At 62.1% G+C, this 18,014-nt stretch overlaps 1 protein-coding gene across 15 annotated transcripts in view; it reads left to right on the top strand.

Moving 5' to 3' along the window:
- The window catches only part of PLEKHA6 (pleckstrin homology domain containing A6), a 39,086-nt gene extending 21,078 nt beyond the window's left edge, over nt 1-18,008 (top strand). For 6 of the 15 annotated variants that reach the window (XM_021377261.1, XM_021377247.1, XM_021377256.1 and 3 more), the window contains exons 2-25: nt 1,513-1,593; nt 1,711-2,035; nt 2,148-2,220; nt 2,726-2,826; nt 5,018-5,193; nt 5,393-5,884; nt 6,192-6,696; nt 7,084-7,170; nt 7,959-8,012; nt 9,564-9,644; nt 10,760-10,831; nt 11,136-11,216; nt 11,477-11,626; nt 11,767-11,862; nt 12,244-12,355; nt 12,481-12,620; nt 14,292-14,415; nt 14,581-14,690; nt 14,999-15,181; nt 15,333-15,497; nt 15,719-15,852; nt 15,931-16,073; nt 16,661-16,784; nt 17,127-18,008. In XM_021377261.1, coding sequence (XP_021232936.1) covers nt 1,724-2,035; nt 2,148-2,220; nt 2,726-2,826; nt 5,018-5,193; nt 5,393-5,884; nt 6,192-6,696; nt 7,084-7,170; nt 7,959-8,012; nt 9,564-9,644; nt 10,760-10,831; nt 11,136-11,216; nt 11,477-11,626; nt 11,767-11,862; nt 12,244-12,355; nt 12,481-12,620; nt 14,292-14,415; nt 14,581-14,690; nt 14,999-15,181; nt 15,333-15,497; nt 15,719-15,852; nt 15,931-16,073; nt 16,661-16,776 — 3,507 coding nt within the window. In that variant the 5' untranslated portion in view covers nt 1,513-1,593; nt 1,711-1,723 and the 3' untranslated portion in view covers nt 16,777-16,784; nt 17,127-18,008. The other 9 variants (XM_021377255.1, XM_021377253.1, XM_021377252.1 and 6 more) reach the window with 9 other exon arrangements.

Below are 18,014 nucleotides of genomic sequence, written 5' to 3'. Positions count from 1 at the left end.
TGGCATTTTGGGTCTGGATGGTGGGATTTGAGCTCATATTCCTGAGGTCTGGGGGTGGGAGCAGCACGGGGAGGGAGTGTGAGTGCCTGAGTTGGTGCCGGGAGGAGGCACAGGGGCTGCGATGCTGGGTGGGCGGCTTGGCCTGGGGACAGAGCTCAGCCTTTGGGCAGGGGAACCCACAGTGATGTGCGGGTGGTGAGGAGGCCTGGGGACCTGGGGGTCCTTGAGGATGTGCTCAGCGGGGGTTTGGCTGCACTGGTGGCTCCGGGCAGCCCCCACTTTGCAGGGCTGAGGATCAGGGTGCTGCTTGCTCACTGCATGCACCTTCCCCGTGTGTCAGCATCGCGAGCTGCCCCGTCACTGCCATGCTGTGGCTCTCCAAAGTGGGGACAAATGGTGGCAGAAAGCCCCTTTGGTGCCTTCAGAGAGGGAGCAGGGGCCGGGGACACTGCCTCTGCAGAGGACTCACATCAGATGCACTGGCAGCACAGAAAAGCCCAGTGCAGGGGAGCAGGCGCTCCCCTCGCTGCAGGTTGCAGAGGTTTTTTGGGTGACCCCTAGCAAAGGGGAGAGCAGAGCAGGGTGCAGGGCCAGGGTGGGACCTGCATAGGGGGCAGCTCCCAGCAGGGCTTTTTTTGGCAGAAAGCGGTGACTGCCCCTGAGCCTGGCTGCAGCCCAGCCTCGGGGTGAAGCGTGCATAGATGGGATGGTCTTGGCAGCTGTTTTCTTGCTCAAACTTCCCCTGTTTTGCTGACACTCAGCGCTTCGGCAGCATGACGGGCTGTTTGCACGCTGCCTTCATGGGTGGCCGTGGGCAGCTGTGTCCCGGTGCTTGGCAGTTTTGGGGGGACTGTCACCGAGATGGGGTCCCGTGCACCCCCTGTTGCAAAGCAAACTTCCCAGGACAGCCCCCACCCAACATGAGGCAGCTGTGCTGCGTTATGGGCTCAGCTGGCTGCCAAAACCCCATGTGGAGGGGTCTGCTGAGAGCCACCCCCCACCAGCAGTGGGGCCAGATGCCTTGTGACCCTCGCATTGTGGCAAATGGCTCCGAAAGCAGCGAGCCCAAGCAGAGGATGTGACGTCGGCGTTGTTGCTTTCAACACAGCCCAGGCTGGGCCACGGCTGCCGCTCCTGCAGCGATTTATTCTGACAGCTGGGGGGGGTTATGGAAATGTCTCACCACGCGGCAGCCGGTGCTGTGTGATGTGTCCAGCAGAAGTAATGAGGTCTCAGCTGCCAGAGACCTCATTCCGGCTCTCGGCGAGGCGAGCGCATTCTGGGAAGTGCAGGTGAAAACCGGTGCAAATGGTGTGAGACGCACAACAAAGCGCCGGTGCTGGAGCAGCAGAACGATGCTAAAAGCCAAGGGATTTGGGGGGTGAGCGGGATGGATGGGGCTCTCTGGTTTGCACAGGCGAGTGGGCAGCACCTCGCTGGGTTTCTGTGAGCCCTCGGACCCCATCCTCCTCCTCGCTGGGTGCTAACGGAGCCCACCGCTTTGTCTTGCAGCCACAATGAAAGGCGGAACACCTTCCTGCACCCAGTGACGGGACAGCTCCCGGAAGAAAACTCAAGAGTAGACTTGCAAAAGTAGGTTGGCTCCCTTTGCTTTTTGGGACCAAGGTTGGCTGCGGGATAGGGGACCGTTGCCTGGGGGGAGGGGGATGTGGGAACGCGGCCGTGCTGACGGCCCCCTCTGTGCCACAGGCCGACCTTGGACATGTCAAGCAAAGCAGGCAGCAAGCGCCTGGCGAACAGCAGCAGCAGCAGCGAGCCCTCCAACCACACCATGGTGACGGAGGTGGCCTCGGAGCGGCCCGGAGGCCGGGTGCGTGCGCAGGTCCAGGTGCCACAGCGGGTGACAACGGAGCAGCCGGGGAGCAGGGCCCCCACCCGGGCACTGAGCGCATCCTCTCCCCCTCTGCAGGCGTCGCGCTCCTCCCGCAAGGGCATCGCCTTCGGGAAGCGCTCCAACTCCATGAAGAGAAACCCCAACGCCGCCGTCACCAAAAGCGGCTGGCTCTACAAGCAGGTGCCCGAGACCCCCCCGTGCTCCATCCCCCCCTGCAGCCAGGGGCTGCCCCCCATGGGTGCACCTCCCGATGGGTGCGTGCCGCCGGCATCTCACTGCCGCTCTCTTGCAGGCCAGCTCGGGGGTGAAGCAGTGGAACAAGCGCTGGTTTGTGCTGGTGGACCGCTGCCTCTTCTACTACAAAGGTACAATGCTCGTGGGTGTTTGCGCTTTCTGCAGGTGCTTGCTTTTTGTGGCTGCATGCTTTTGTGTTTGTGCTTTCTGCAGGTGCTTGCTTTTTGTGGCTGCATGCTTTTGAGGGTGCTCGCCTTTTGCGGGTGTCCCTGCTTTTTGCAGGTGTTTTTGCTCTTTGCAGGTGTGTTTGCTTTCTGCAGGTGCTTGCTTTTCTGGGCACACGCTTTTTTGCGGGTGCTTGCTTTTATGGGTGCTTGTTCCTGTGGGTGCTCGCCATGCTGGGGCACCGAGGGGTTAATGCCCTTCACCCGCCTCCTGGCAGCTCACTCAGCTCAGCTCTCCCTGGCAGCCGAGGGCGAGCATGAATTATTAAGCAGGTCGGCTGCCGAGCAGCAGCACTGCTTGCAGGGGAGGGCGAAGCAACAGGAAGGCAGCGCGTTGCCACAGGTGGGCTGCTCGCCGTGCATGCCCGCCGGGGTCCCACCGTGCCTCTAACCACCTCCATTCGCCCACCAGATGAGAAGGAGGAGAGCATCCTGGGCAGCATCCCCCTGCTCAGCTTCCGCGTGGCGGCCGTGCAGCCCTCTGACAACATCAGCAGGAAGCACACCTTTAAGGTGAGTGCGGGGCCGTGCGGGGCTTGAGGGGGGGGGGCTGATGCTGGTGGGGTCCCTGCTGTGCCCTCCTCTCGCTTTCTTGGTGATGGGGCGTGGAGCAGAGCCCAGCTGCAGAGAGGGGAGCTGCAGGAATCCCCCGGCATGTGCTGGGGAAACTGAGGCACGCAGGGGATAAAACAGCATCACCTCCCACCGGGTGGGCTGGGGATGCTTTCCCCTCTGAGCCCTGCTCCCATCCAGCCCATCCCCGTGGCATCTCTCAGCAGAGCTCTCTCCACCAGGCACAGAGCGTCCCCAGCTCCATTTTTTTGGCTTGCTTTGACTGGTGCATAACAGAAAGGAAACGCGACTGCAATTAGCTGTAATTAGTTGCTGCTCATCAGCCCTCTCTGCGGTGGATGTAGGAGGGGAGAGCTGGAAGGCAGAGGGTGGCTGTCCCACACCTGTCCCTGGGCAGACCCCATCTGTCCCCCCCCCACAGCAACGCTCAGTGGCACTCGCACAGCACTGATGGGCACCAGTGTGCACCTTGGGGCACTGCCACCCCTGCTGCCACGGTCCCCAGGCACCTGCTTGCTGCCTTGGTGCACAGGCTGACTTGTGCAAAGCCAAGCACGCACCTTCCTGGTCGTGAGCTGCCCAGACCCTTGCACCTCTGCACTCCCTCTGTGCGTGTGCACCCAGACAGACCCATCCATCAGCAGAAATACTGAGCCAACCCCCGGTGCTGGAGCTGGGGTTAGGGCTCTGCAGACCTCACCTCTGTGCACGGGGTTCCCCACCCGTGGGCAATGTGTGCTGCCAGCTGTGAGCCCCAGCACCTCAAGCACCGCTCTGGGTTCGCTGTGGGGATGCTTTTGCAATCTGAAGGGTGCATTTTTGTAGCTGCCACCCTGAGACCCACAGCGAGCATGGTTTAGGGTGAGTGCTTGCAAGCAGTGATTACCACGTGCCCGTGCCCAGCAAGCTGTGTCTGTCTGTCTGTCTGTGCTGGGAGCAGAGCAATGGCCCAGAGGTGGTTTGCGATGCTGGTGGGGGAGGAGCCTCGGAGGGCTGATATTCACCAGCCAAGCTCTAGGGACGAGGGGCTGTGTTTTTGTGTGCACCTGAGGGTGCCGTGGGATGGCTTTGTCCCATCCCTGGAGGTGCCCGAAGTCATGGATGGGGCCCTGGGCAGCCTGAGCTGGGGGGGTGCAGCCTGCTCATAGCAGGGGTGGGGCTGAATGATCTTTAAGACCCTTCCAACCCAACCACGCTCTGGTTCTCTGATTCCTGGGGACCCCCCCGCCACGCTCAACGTACACCCCAGCGTCCCAAAGCTGCGGTGTCACAGTGATCCCCATCCACCTCCAGGGCTGAGCGGTCCCCAAAGCAAAGCGAGGGCTGCGCCCGCGCTCCCCCCGCTGCGCTTTGACCCCATCTCTGTGTTTCCTCCTCTCTCCGCGGGCGAGGATCCCCCCGGGCAGGAGGTCTCCGCGCGCCCGTCGGCCACGCCAGCACCCAGCTGCATAGGTACATCCGCTTGCCTTATGGGTGCATGCAGAGGGTGAGGGGCTGCATGCTTTGCTCGCCCCATTCCCATGAATCCGGGGGAGGAATCGGTTTGGTTTGAGCTCTCGCTCAAAGCTCTCGAGCTACGAGGGCTGGAGGGGCCAGGCAGGAGTCGTCCCTGTCCCCAGGTGGAAAACCCCAATGGAAACCCGAGGGAAGGTTCTAATTGGAACCTCTTTTTTTTTTTGTGGTTGTTAATTAAAATGATAAAAATTGAACCCTGAAGGTGTTTCAGGGGGAAAAATCTGCTTTTTTCCATTTCTTCCTCCTCATTGCCTCCCGTTCCTCTCCGGAGAGGGGGAAGGTGGTTGCTTCAAAAAGGTCCAGAGCAACCAACCCTGCCTGCAGCACAGGGTGGGGTGCAGGCATGGACATCTTGGACCAAAAGCGAACTTTATTCCCCCAAAACATTGTCTGCACCAAGAAACCACCTTCCCCCTCACCCTGCATGAAGGGTAACGCTCTGACCAGCACTGAGGGTGGGGGCATCGCAGCGAGCCTTCATCCCACCCAGTGCTGTGAGGATGCTCCTAGGGAGGGAAGGGCAGAGCACTGCAGCACCAGGAGTTTGTGCTGGGCTGGAGAAGGAGCTCTCACACCTCCTGTCTGTTTCTCTCCCCACTTCTCTACCTCCCTGCAGGTGACGGTGTGCTGGGTGGAGGAGGTGCCGGCGAGTAACGAGCAGTCCCTGTCTCCCCAGGCCGAGCACGCCGGCATCCGGACGTACTTCTTCAGCGCTGAGAACACAGAGGAGCAGGAGTCCTGGATCCAAGCCATGGGCGAAGCTGCCCGGGTGCAGATCCCCCCGACCCAGAGGTCAGAGCGTTGTCCTCGTCGCACAGGGCTGGGACGCTCCTCTGCCTCTTGGGAATGGGGTGGGGGGGAGTGGGAGCAGAATGGAACTGGGGAGCGTCAGCATCCCGCTGAGGCTGCGGGAGGGATGGGATGTTAACGGCCATCCCGAGGGTGTTCTAAAGGGAAGGTAATGCTCTGCTTGCGTCTCCGTGCCCTCCAGACACGAGAAGACGGACTCTGAGAACATCCCCCCCAGCAAACACCACCACCACCACCACCGTAACGCCGCACACCGCGAGCACCCCAAAGCCGACCCCGACGCCAAGACCCGGGGCGAAGGCGACGGCCGTGGCTCAGAGAAACTCGAGAGGAAACCAGAGAGGATGGAGAGCAAGAAGGAACCCTTGGCCAAAGCCAACGGCGTCGCCGGGCAGGATGTACCCTCCGAACCCGGCAGCCCTTACCCCGAAGCACCGCGGGTGCCGGCGAGCACAGAGCGGCCGCCCCAACCCAATGGTTGGCCCTACGCGTCCCCCAGCCGCCCCGGCAGCACCGCGTACCCCCCACCCGATGGGGAGAGCGCTGCCCACCGCCGCAGCTTCGCCCCCCGCACCAACCCCGAGAAGATCGCGCAGCGCAAGAGCTCCATGACGCAGCTGCAGCAGTGGGTGAACCTGCGCCGGGGCAACGTGCCCCCCGAGGAGCTGCGCAGGTGAGGGCTGTGAGGTCCGGTGGGGGCTCTGAGGGTCCTGCTGCTTTTCTCCAGGGGGATGTTCTGGGAGTATTTTGCCCCTTTCCACCTGTTATATCCCCTCTTGGGGTCAGCAAATCAGCTGAACGTTAGCTCCAAGCTGCAGGACGCCCCAAAAGCCAAGCAGGGTGGGTTATGGAGGGGGGGCCCTTGTGGTCCCCAGGATGAGGGACGCCGGCCTCAACGCCAGCTTTCCCAATGCTGCATGCTCTAAGGGTGTCCTTCCCCATTGTGGCCATTTATTTCTCACTCCTCTCTTCCCTTCCAGCCCCACCAGGTTTTACCCCGTGTCTCGCCGCGTGCCCGACTACTACCCCCCCTACTCACCCCAGTACCCCGAGGACCACCAGTACTACCCACCCGGCGTGCGCCCCGACAGCATCTGCTCCATGCCCGCCTACGAGCGGGTCAGCCCTCCGTGGGCGCTGGACGACAAGCGGCATTCCTTCCGCAACGGGGGTCCCTACCAGCTCCGGGAATGGAAGGAACACCCCGGATTCGCCCGGCAGGATGTCCCGGTCTGGCTCCCTGGTAGGCAATCGACTTATTTCGACGAGGTGGATGCTGCCTCGGGATCGTTGCGGAGGATGTCGCTGCAGCCCCGCTCCCGCTCCGTGCCCCGCTCGCCCAGCCAAGGATCCTACGGCCACACGCGGGTGTACTCCCCGGTGCGCTCGCCCAGCGCCCGCTTCGAGCGGCTGCCGCCCCGCGGAGAGGAGATTTATGCCGACCCCAGCACCTTCATGATGAGGAGATCCATCAGTTCTCCCAAGGTAAACGCTGGGGTGTGCCGGGGCGGAGGGGACCCTGGTTGAGGGCTGTAGGGGGGGGATGCTGCAGCGCAGCCTGTCCTCTCTGCGTGCATGCGTTGGCCTCAAGGTGCCACCAAGTCCTTGACATGCAGCAGCGAGTGGCTTTAGGTCCTCCCTTAGGACCACCGCGAGCGAGGCAATCCCAAATGGGGCACGCTGGTGTTTCTGTATGGCTGCTGCACTGCTAAAAGCCAGCCCTAACCGTGCTGCAGGGCTGGGCTCTACACAGAGGGGAGCAATCTGCCCCCAATTGCAGCAGTGCAGCATAGAAAAGAGGGGATATATAGGGAGCTACCATGCACATCTCACCTGCCCGTGGGGTTTGGTGGGGGTCTGCTCTTTCCTCAGTATGACTTCCTGGGCGACAGGAGGCCCATCCCTGCAGGAATGTACCCCTACCACTACCCGGCATCCCCCACGGTCCACGACAAGATGGTACGTATGCTGCCAGCGCCGACGGGCTGAGCCGGGGGGCTCACAGCTGTGTGCTCCTCACTGCCCTCAGCCCCATGGGACGGGGTGCAGGGTCTGCTGTGGGGCACAGCTCAGGGCTCACCATGCCTTGGATGGGTGAGAAGGAAACGGCTGCTCCAGGAGGGTTGCAGATGGGCTGTAGTGGGGCAGGTCAGGGCCGTGGAGCTTGGACTGACGTCTCTGGTCCCTCCTGGCTGTGCTTCATGGAAAGCCCCCAGCCCTATGCTGGGGTTGAGGGTGTGCTGAAGCACCCTTGCACCCTCCTATGCTCTGCAATGCCCATCTTGTCACTGCTCCCCTGGGGCTGAGGTGAGGCTGGCACGCTCCCTGCACCTCTCTCCTCCTTGTTCCTCACTTTGGGCCGCTGCTGCCGCTTGTCCCTGGATGGTGTTTTTTCTCCTTGATCGTGGAGCTGGACCCGGATGTCCACGTAGTGCAGCACAGCCCTGAAACTGCACGGCAGGAGCAGCCACTGCAGGAGGGAGACGCATAAATTTTCATCAGCTATTCATGCTGCCATCCATCCTCACCAGCAAGAGATGCAGGGACAGTGAGCAGAGCCCCAGCGTAGGGAGAGGGACTTGCACCGTCCACAGCCCTCCTCGCTTTGGGCAGAGGAGGTGGCACTTTGCTTCTTCCCCAGCCGAGAGGTCTTCGCATTTCTGCAGCCTTCACCTAACCGCTTTGCTTCTTCTTTTATATGTTTTTGTGTGTTCGTTTCTTGCCGCATGCCTGCTGGCTCCGGGTAGGATGAACTTTTAGACCTTCAGTTGCAAAGAAACCTAGAGTATTTGGACCAGCAGGTAGGCAGAGCTGGCTGCGAGCCTCACGCTGCTTACGTCCCCATGTGCCCCGTCCCCAGCAGCGTCCCCGTCCCTCCCAGCGCAGCATCTCGTCCCCTAACACCCATCCTCACCCTTCTTGGCACTAAAGCAGCACGAGTCATCTTTGGTTTGCTTCTTCCATCCTCCCCCTCTGTAGGGTTGTTCATTGCTTGGCGGAAAACCACCCCTGACAGTGCCTTCTGTGTGGTGTGCTGGAGCCGGGGGGCAGTGGGAGGGCATCCCTGGGTCTGGGGGTGCCTACAGCATCGGTGCTGCAGAAGTGATGGCCCAGGGCTGGGCACAGCACATGGCACCCACGGGTGCGGAGGTGCTGGGTGCTCGCCGAGGATCCACCCCGTGCTGCAGCAAGAGGAGGGCGAGCACAGAGCGAGGTGGCTTTGGTGACGCGCTCACCCTGCGCATCCTCCACGGCGAGAGGTGGGATGCAGGGCTGGGATCGGGTGACCGGCACTGAAGCGGCAGCTCCGGGGTTTGGCGTGCCACGGGGTGTTTGGAGGAAAGCCACGAGCTGACCTCACTCTGGGAGCAGGGTGAGGGAGAGCCCTGGGGAGTGCTGGGGTGGGAACCATCGGCACCGGCTGCCACCAACGGGGACCGGAGCCACCGGCTGCTGCTGCCGCCTGGTGCTCGCTGCAGGAGCCGGGCTTGCACTGAGGGAGCTGCTCCAGTGCAATCGCATTAGTCTGCGAATCCCCATCGGTGCAGCAATCACCAAGATCTGTGTCTGCCTTGGAGCAGAGCCAGGGACACGCAGGAGCGCTCGGTGCAATAAAAGCTCTCTGGATTATTTCAGCGCCGCCGGCAGCCACGCTCCCTCACCGAAGCACTTTAAAATGCTCCCTAAAAAGGCTTTCCATCTCCTCCTCCTCTCCTGCTGACCTCTAATTCGGGGCGGTGCCGCCAAGTAGCTCTTTTAAAACCATTTGCTGCTTCATTTTCCCTCTCCGCGTTTATCCAGAGAGCTGTGATGTGTCACAGGTCGGCTCCCTCATCTGCTCCCCAAGTGGTGATGCTCCCCAGTGGGCTCTGCTCCTGGATCTGTGCTGCGAGGGCATCGTCACACAGAGTCTGCAGCACTCACACGTAACACGTCCCCATAGGAGCACCCAGCTCCACTGCTGGAACGGGGGACGCTGCTGTCCCCATCCCCACGCAAGCAGAGCCATCCCTGTGCTACAAGGGCAGGACTTGGAGCTGTTTGTTGGCCTGACCCGTCTGTCTGTCTGCTGGGGCTGTGCAGTGTGTTGCAGCCGTGGGCATCGTGCAAGATTGTGTCTGTGCGTGCGGTTTGCTGCCCAGCTGAGGCTGGGTTCAATTTGTATTCATCCCCAACAAAGCTTTCAGCCCTTGGGATGCTCTCAGCCTGGGGCAGATGTCCCTTCGTGGCTTGAGCCCCTGGGGCATCTCTTGAGGTGGCATTTTGCAGCACGATGCCCAGAGGGGTCCTGGCCAGCTCTGCTCCCCCGCCTCTCCGCTGACCTCTGACATTTCCTTCCCTGTCTGTCACAGATGAGCGAGAGCGAAACCCTGATCAGTATGGTGAACAGGATGGTGGAGAGCTCCTCCCCTAGGGCTCAGCTCTACATGCAAGTAAGCCTTGCTAATGCCCGTGCATGGCAGGCCACGCCAGCCGCCCCGCGCCATCCCTGAGGTCACCTCCTGCCATTCTGCTCATGCAAACTCCAGCATCCACGCAGTGCTGGCACATCACGCTCTGTGGGTCCTGCTAGTCCATCCCAGGCTTTGCTAAATCCATCCATGAGCCATTCCAGCCCTGTAAATCCTTGTGGTCCCGAGAGCACAAGGTGGGGAAGTCGAGGTCCTGAGCTCTCATCTGCGTTCGGGCGCTTTCGTGTGTCAGTGTGACCAGAAGGTGGATCTGGAGGAACCCAGCCCAAGGGTCTGCAACCACAGCAACATCAGGGAGAGGAAGCAGCCGGTGCACAGGGCTGTGGCACGTTGCTCTTCTCCTGCCTGCAGTTCAGAGAGGCTGCAAAAGCCTGGGGACATCTGTGCTGATGCGGGATGCGGCTCAGAGTGCTGATGCTCCCTGGGGGGGGTGGGGGGGTGCGTGGTCCCATCCCTGTGCTGGGGCAGCAGGGGTGATGTGCTGCAGGGTGAAGCTGGAGCTGTTGTGATGCCTTCGTTGGCTGAGCTCTGTGCAGGATCCGCACCCCCCAGGCTCTGGCATTTCCCAGGTTTGGGTCTGTTTGCATCGTCCTGTGGTTTTTCAAATCACTCTGAAGCAGCATCTTGCTTTCTAGCAATAATGATCCCCTTCATCCTATCTTATGCCTTTCATCTCGAGGTCTTGGAGGCATTTAATTGGTGAGGTCCCATTAGTAATTTAGATTTCCAGGAAAGGCAAATGACTCACAGAGAAGCTGGATGGTAAACAGGTCCTGATGCAGCAGCTGATTTATAGGCGCTCCGACTCCGCTCGGTGGGATTACAGCTTCATCTTGCTGCCTTCGTTTCCCTGCCCGTGGAACGGTGGCGGTTGCACACCAGGCAGTTAATGAGTCACAAGACATCTGTTGGCGTCAGGCAGAGAGCTTGGCTCGGTGCTGCTCACCCAGCCCATGGCACCGGGGCTGGGCACAGGGGCTGCCCCAGGGATGGGGCAGAAGGGCTGCTCCTCCCCGCAGGGCTCCTGGCAGCCCCTGGGACCCCGGAGCCAGGCTCATCCCGTGCTCTGCTTGCAGGTGACGACGCCCTTCCCAGAAGCCTACAGGGAGACCCTGCACGCCTACAAGATAAGCGAGCAAGACACTGATGTAAGAGCAAATGTCCGTGCTGTTGTCCCCAGTCTGTCCCGTGCTATTGCCCCTGCCCCTGTGCGCCCCGTTTCCTGCAGGGTGGAAACCCTTCCTTGGAACCATGGGTTGTCCCATCCAACCAACACCATGTTCTATGCCCTGGCTGCATCCTGTCTCTTCTGGGGAGAGATCAGCCCTCTCCTGGCCCTCCTCTTGGCCCTGATTGAACACAGTTCTGTTTGCGTGGATGCCTGGAGCATCCCACACCCCATTGCTGGGATCTCACCCTTCCTTCTCTTTCTCTTTTTCTTGCTGGAAACAGAAGCTGCTGGGGAAGCTCTGCGAGCAGAACAAAGTGCTGCGGGAGCAGGAGAGGCTGGTGCAGCAGCTCCGAGCAGAGAAGGTTCGTGGTGCGCATGGTTCTGCGTGGTGCTGCTGCAACACCAAGTGCCCCGGGGCTGAGTGCATCTGGGAATAAACCCCACTGCAAGGCAATGGGGATGGCAAAGAAGGGGCATCTCCTGCTATCCTGAGTGTCATCTGCGGGCTGGGGGAGGTGTCGTGCTCACGGCATGGTCTCACGCATTCATGGCCCATTGAGAAGGGAGAAAACTACACCTGCACCAGGACGCTCCCAGCTGCAGCACCTCTTGTTCCCCTCAGGAGAGTCTGGAGAGCGCCCTGATGGGGACGCACCAGGAACTGGAGATGTTCGGGAGCCAACCCGCCTACCCCGAGAAGCTGCTGCACAAGAAGGAGTCGCTGCAGAACCAGCTCATCAACATCCGCGTGGAGCTGTCGCAGGCCAGCACGGTAACGGTGCTGCTCCGCGCTCCCTGTCCCCACCCTCCCGTCCCTGATGCATGGAGCACCCAGCAGAGCTGGCACCAGGTGGCTGCTGCAAAACTGGGGGACAAATCTGCCAACCCAACCCCCCCCAACTCCTTCCACAGGCCTTGGCCAACAGCACAGCTGAGTACGAGACCCTGGAGAGCGAGGTGTCCGCCCTGCACGACGACCTCTGGGAGCAGCTGAACCTGGACCTCCAGGTGAGCGTCCCCCGTTGTCCCCAGTCCCGTGCAGGTGGAAGCCACCTGGTTCCTCTGCAGAGAGCTGATTTGCAAGCAGCTGCTGGTGCTCGGTGTCCTGCTTTGACCTTGCCTAACAGCACACGGGTGCTGATGAAGGCGCTTTGCCTCGGATGCTGATTAGAGGCTGGATGGGGCTGGGGGGGTTCCACCAGCTCCACCCCAGCCTGCAGCTCCCTATGGGATTCGAGCTGTGGGTGTGATGGCTCAGCCCCCCCAGGCCGTGTCTGTCCCAGCTGAACCCCCCAGGCCCTGTCAATGGGATGCAGCCGGGATGGGATGCACAGGGCTGGGTGTGGGGCTGGTGGCTGCTCTGACCACTGCCTTTCTCCCTTTTCACAGAATGAAATGCTCAACCGGCAGATCCAGAAGGAGATCTGGCGGATCCAGGACGTGATGGAGGGGCTGAGGAAGAACAACCCGTCCCGTGGCACCGACACCGCCAAGCATAGAGGTGAGAGGGCTCTGTCCTCGCATGGCACGAAGCCCAGCGTGGCACATCTTGCCACATCCCTGGTGACAGCACTGTTGGAGGAACCGTGCCGTGATGCACACACGTATTTCTGCTCTTCTCTGCAGTGGCCATCGGCCCCTCGGGCACGTACAGCTCCAACAGCCCCGCCAGCCCGCTGAGCTCTGCCAGCCTCACCAGCCCCCTGAGCCCCTTCTCCCTCATCTCTGGCTCCCAGGGCTCACCCACCAAGCCGGGTCCCAGCGAGGTGAGTGAGCCACGGTGTGCACCCAGGGAGCCCTTTGTCACTGTCGTGTCCTTCCTTGTCACTTGGCTCATGGGCTGGCCCAGCATCCTCGCTCTCAGGTGGTGGATGGGCATGTGGAGGCTGTGGGATCTCCTGGAGATGTCCGAGTCTGTGCCCCTCACAAGGCGTTGCAGCCCTTGGGGTCCTACACCAACAGTTGCTCAGCTCTTGCTGCCACCATGGTCCCTGCTCGCTCAGGGTCTGTCAGAGCTGAGCTCACGCACATGCATGTGAAGCTCAGGGTGGGACATGGACACTCCCCACAGCTGTGCCAAGGCAATGCTGATGCCTCCTGGGGGCTGACAGCTCCAGCCCTGCCTGACCCTACTGGGAAGTGGGAAATGTCCCCCCCGTGCATGGGGACACCCAGCAGGCAGCAGCCCCTGCGCTCCCTCCTCCTGCCCTGGCCTTTCACTGTGTTTTGTCTCGGTCTCTTTCTAACTCTCTTTTCCTTCCCATCTCTTAGTTTCTCTGCTCTCACGCCTAATGCTCCTCTCCACCCCAGGAACCCGGCCCGCCTCGACCTCCCCTCCCCAAGTCGTACGTCCCCCTGGAGCCTCCTCCGACCGTCCCTCCGCTCCCTAGCGAGAGCCGCCCCTGGCCGTACCCCACCTCCCCTTCCTGGCAGCGAGGCAGCGAGGCACAGAGGGGACAGGTACCAGAACCTCTCCAGAGCAGCCCTAAGAAGCACCCCTTCCCTCCCTCCTTCCCTCCTCAAAGGCTGGGACCGGAGGATGGGGCTGCCCACGAAGGTGATGCTCAGGGGACAGCAGCATGTGGCACTGCCTCTCCAAGGGGAGCAATGGGCAGTGTCCCCATGGCAGCTTCACCATGTCGTCTCCAGGTCCCCTGTGCCCATGCACATGCTCCTGATAGGGACAGGCTCCTCCTGAGCAGCTGGAGGAGATGCAAAGCTGCTGCAGCCTCTCTGCTTTCCTCTGCCCTCTCCTCTCTTGCTGTCCTTTTGCTCCCCCCTGTGCTGGGGGCTCAGCTGCCCTGGGGTGACCACGTGGGTACACCTGGTCCTAAGGATCCCTGGTGACATCTCTGCCTGGGAATGGGACCACGTTTGTACTCTGGAAGACAGGAGTGTCCCTGCAACCTGGTGGTCCTGAGAGGGGCTCAGGATGTGTGCATGTGGGGCTCTGAAAAGAGGGAACATTTGTTTGTGCGGGTAGCACTCCCAGCATCCGTGCAACCATGGGGCACCACAGTCACGGCTGTGCTGATCTGCGTGGTGTAAGGTGTGTCAGGATGCACCCTCTCCATGCAGAGCACAGGGCAGCGGTGTGGGGTCACACTGCGCACCTCCATCCTGCAGCTCCTGGGTACCACCTCCGAGCCATGGCAGGGCTGCCTCCCTGTAGACATCTTGTCCCACCCAGAACTGCATCACCAGGACAGCGATGGGTGCCTGGCCCCAATGGGTTGAGGCGAGAGCTGCGGAGCCCTCCCAGCCCATGTCCCCACCGGTGGAGCACTTTTTTGGGGTGCAGATACTGCCTGGACAGTGTCTGTGTGCCCACCTGCTCCTGGGGCTGTGTGCCACCCCTGGCAGTGTGCTGTGCCCAGGCAGCATATGGCCTCCAGGCAGAGCACTGGCTCACTGCGGACTCATTTTTCTCCCCACAGCCCAAACCAAGCTTGGAGCAAAGCAAGAAGGAGACGCAGCGAGCGGCTGCCCCCTGCCCCACTGCTGAGGGGCTGCAGAGCCGGCAGGAGCAGGAGGCAGAGAAGCAAGCTGCCCTCAACAAAGGTAGGTGCCACCCAGCGGGTCCCCTCCAACAGGCTCACTGAGCTACCCTGGCCACGGGGAGCCTTTGCACAACGCACTGCAGCTTTTTATCAGCACCGTGCATGGGCAGGACCCGGCTCCGTGTCCCCAGGGGGGCTCAGCTCAGTGTTTTGCTTTGTTCTGCAGTGGGCATTGTGCCGCCCCGAACCAAGTCCCCAACAGAGGAGGAGGTGGTGCCCACGACGGGGATGCTGAGGAGGAATGGCAACGGCATGGCCAACGGGCTGGGCTCCCGGGTAGGGGCTGCAGCAGGGGGCTGGGCTGGGAGGGCAGTGCCAGGGGCTGGGCTGGCAGCTGGGGGCTCAGCAGCCCCATCAGGATGGGGGGGGGGAGATGCATTGCTGCATTACAGCACCTGGCTGGGTGACACCCAGCAGTTTGGGTGCCCCAGGAGCAGGCTGAGCGCAGCAGCCCTTTGCAGAGCGATGCAGCACGGGTGGATGGGGCTGGATCCTGTTCCATTTTTGGGGGGGGGGGGGGGGGGTTTTTTTTTTTTTTGGGGGGGGGGGGGAGGAGTGTGACGATGGGGCCGGACTCTCCCCAGGAGAGGCCGAAGAGCGCCGTGTTTGCCAATGACACGAAGGTGAAGATGAGCGTGGAGGAGCAGATTGACCGCATGAAACGCCACCAGAGCGGCTCCATGAAGGAGAAGCGGCGCAGCCTGCAGCTGCCCGGCAGCCAGCAGCCCGACACCCCCGGCACGAAGGCACCCGCATCCTACAAAGTGGTGAGTCCCTGCACCCACGTGGCTGGGTCCAAAGCGGGCTTGGCTTTGTGGGGCGGGCTGAGGCCCCTGAAGGAGCAGAGGGGGCACTCGGGGCTGTGGCAGGGCACTGTTTGTTGGGAGTGGGGGCTCAGCCGGGCTGGGTTCCCTGCAGGTGCGCCGGCACCGCAGCATCCATGAGGTGGACATCTCCGACCTGGAGGCAGCGCTGCGCTCCGATGACCCCAGCAAGGTGCACGAGACGCCCCGGGAGGAGATCGCCCGGCTGCGCAAAATGGAGCTGGAGCCACAGCACTACGACGTGGACATCAACAAGGAGGTGAGGACTGGAGCTCCATGGGGACGTGGGCATGGGGTATCCCCGTTGCTGGAGGGTCGATCCAACCTCCTGCATTGTGTGGGGCCCTGGAGCCAGAGCAAGTGCTGTGCCCGTGGTTGTGGCCAGGGGGCTGGGAGCTGGGGGTGGTTGGGTGGGGAAGGTGTGTGCTGGAGATGGGATGGGTCCCTGGTGAGCGGTGCTCAGCTCAGCCCCGCACCCAGCTGTCCACGCCGGACAAAGTCCTCATCCCCGAGCGGTACATCGAGCTGGAGCCCGACACGCCACTCAGCCCCGAAGAGATGAAGGAGAAGCAAAAGAAGGTGGAAAGGATAAAGACCCTCATTGCCAAGTCCAGGTGAGGTGCAGCACCCACAGCGTGCACCCCATCCCCAGCATTGCGGTGCATCCCACTAAGCCAGCACTGTGACTGCAGCCTGCAGAACGTCATCCCCCTGGGTGAGGGGGAGGTGGATGCCCCCCAGGACCCTGAAACGCAGCTGCAGGAGCAGGAGAAGAGGATAGAGATCTCATGTGCACTGGCTGCCGAGGCATCCCGCCGGGGCCGCATGCTCTCGGGTAAGGCATGGAGGGACACAGAGGGTGCGGGGCACACACCCGCTGCCTGCAGCCCTGCAGGAGAGGGACTGCAGGTACCAGACAGGCAGGAGGAATTGCTGCAAGGTGGAACGAGCAGGTTCAGTGAGAGGATGATGGACCGGACAGGCAGCAAAGAAACAGGGGGCTGTGTGCACAAGGAGAGCATCCTGCATTGCTGGAGGGCAGCACCGTGCAGCTGCCGAGTCAGGCGTTGCCAGCAGCTGCCAGGGCAGCAGCGCTGAGCATTGCAGGACGGAGCACTCATGGTTCAAAAGCTGCCTGCCCCATGCCCAAGGGAAGGAACCCAGCTCGGAGAGCTCAGGGATGGGGAAGCACTGTCCATGCCCAGCGGTGGCACGCAGTGCCCGCAGCCTTGTCCAGGAGGAGCCCTGGGGGAGCTCACGTGTGCGCGCTGCAGCCGGGCTGTGGCTGCTCGTCCTGCTTCCTCCCTCCCTTCCTCCCTCTTGGTTTCCTCCCCTCGCTAACCTGCCCGCTGTGCCGCCTCCTCCCCTCTCGCTGCCCTCAGCTTGTGTTCTTCATGCCCTTCTCCCATTTCTTGTTTCCAGCTCAATGCGCTACCCCAAGCCCTCCCACCTCCCCAGCCTCCCCGACTCCACCGACCAACCCCCTCTCGTCTGAACCATCCCGGGTCGCCGACTGCAGCCATTTTATGCGTGTCTGAGCCATGAAGTAAGCACCTTTTCTCTTGTACTTCATCCCATCCTCTCCATCCGGGGACGGGCGGGGGGTGCCTCTCCCCCCAGTGTCTTTTCCACCCGGCCTCCGTCCATCGCTGCTTGCTCCAGCTAACACCTCCGAGCCACGTCAGCCCCATCTCCTCCTATGGAACAAGTGCAGTGCCCTCTGCAGTGTGGGACGCAGCCAGGGACCCCGATGTGGGCATGGGGCTGAGTAAGCTGCTGCCCCCCGGGAGGTGCTGGCCACGGGGTTGAGTCTGTGGGGTTTTACTCCAGGCTGCTCAGGGGGCATCTGGAGGGAGCACAGCGCTCAGCTCCGCTCCTCTCCCTCCAGCTCAAGCCCTGGCAGCCGCCGGTGCCATCAAGTTCCACGGGGCCACGTTCTAGCGCAGCACCACGTGTGCCCTGACTCGACACCGACCCTCTCTGCGCCATCGTTTTTGGTTCTCCCGGACCCCCTCCCTCCTTCCCATCGACGGCATCACCCCGGGATGGATGAGCGGGGAGACGCGGCCCCGACACTCCGCCCCGTCCTGGAGGAGCCGTGCGAGTGCCACAGGCACCGTCCCCAAGGACTGGGGACACTGAGCTTCCACCCAGCACCGGGACGCAGCTGCGGTGTCCTGGGTGCATGGAGGGACGTGTGCAGCCGGGACAGCCCTTGAGGAGTGCAGCATCCCTCGGCTCTCCGTGCGTTGGTCACCCACAGGGGACCATCTCCAGCGCGGATGGAGCATTCTCCACACTCATCTGTGCTCCTGGCTGTGCCCTGAGACTGCTTTCAGCACCTTGCCGGAGGGAGGTGCCGGCCCCATCGTGGCTGCGCTGGGAACAGGGCGCGTGGAGAGGGGACACAATGGGACACAGGCGTCCCGGAGGCGAGGACGGTGAGAGCTGCCCAGTGCAGAGCCATGGGCATGGAGCAGCAGGTGCAGGCAGGGATAGGGGATGTGGGGAAGGAGCAGAGGAGCAGAGCCAATGGGCCGAGCAGGGACGGATGGGGACGGTGATGAAGAGGGGACTGGGCTGGGGCCATGAGCGCTTCCAGGTGGTAGCGATGCTTTGCACGTGGTCACCTCTGTCCCAGCCCGGGTGGCCCAGCAGGAATTCTATGGGGCTGCCCTCTGTGCTGGAGGAGGGGTTCCGTCACCCGCAGTAACGGGGATGGACGTGGGGACAGGACGGGGCAACTCAGCTGCACAGCACGGACTGGATCCCTCTG

Source organism: Numida meleagris, chromosome 25 (genome assembly GCF_002078875.1).
Source record: "Numida meleagris isolate 19003 breed g44 Domestic line chromosome 25, NumMel1.0, whole genome shotgun sequence".
Taxonomy (NCBI): domain Eukaryota; kingdom Metazoa; phylum Chordata; class Aves; order Galliformes; family Numididae; genus Numida; species Numida meleagris.
This window is presented reverse-complemented; position numbering and strand designations above follow the sequence as displayed.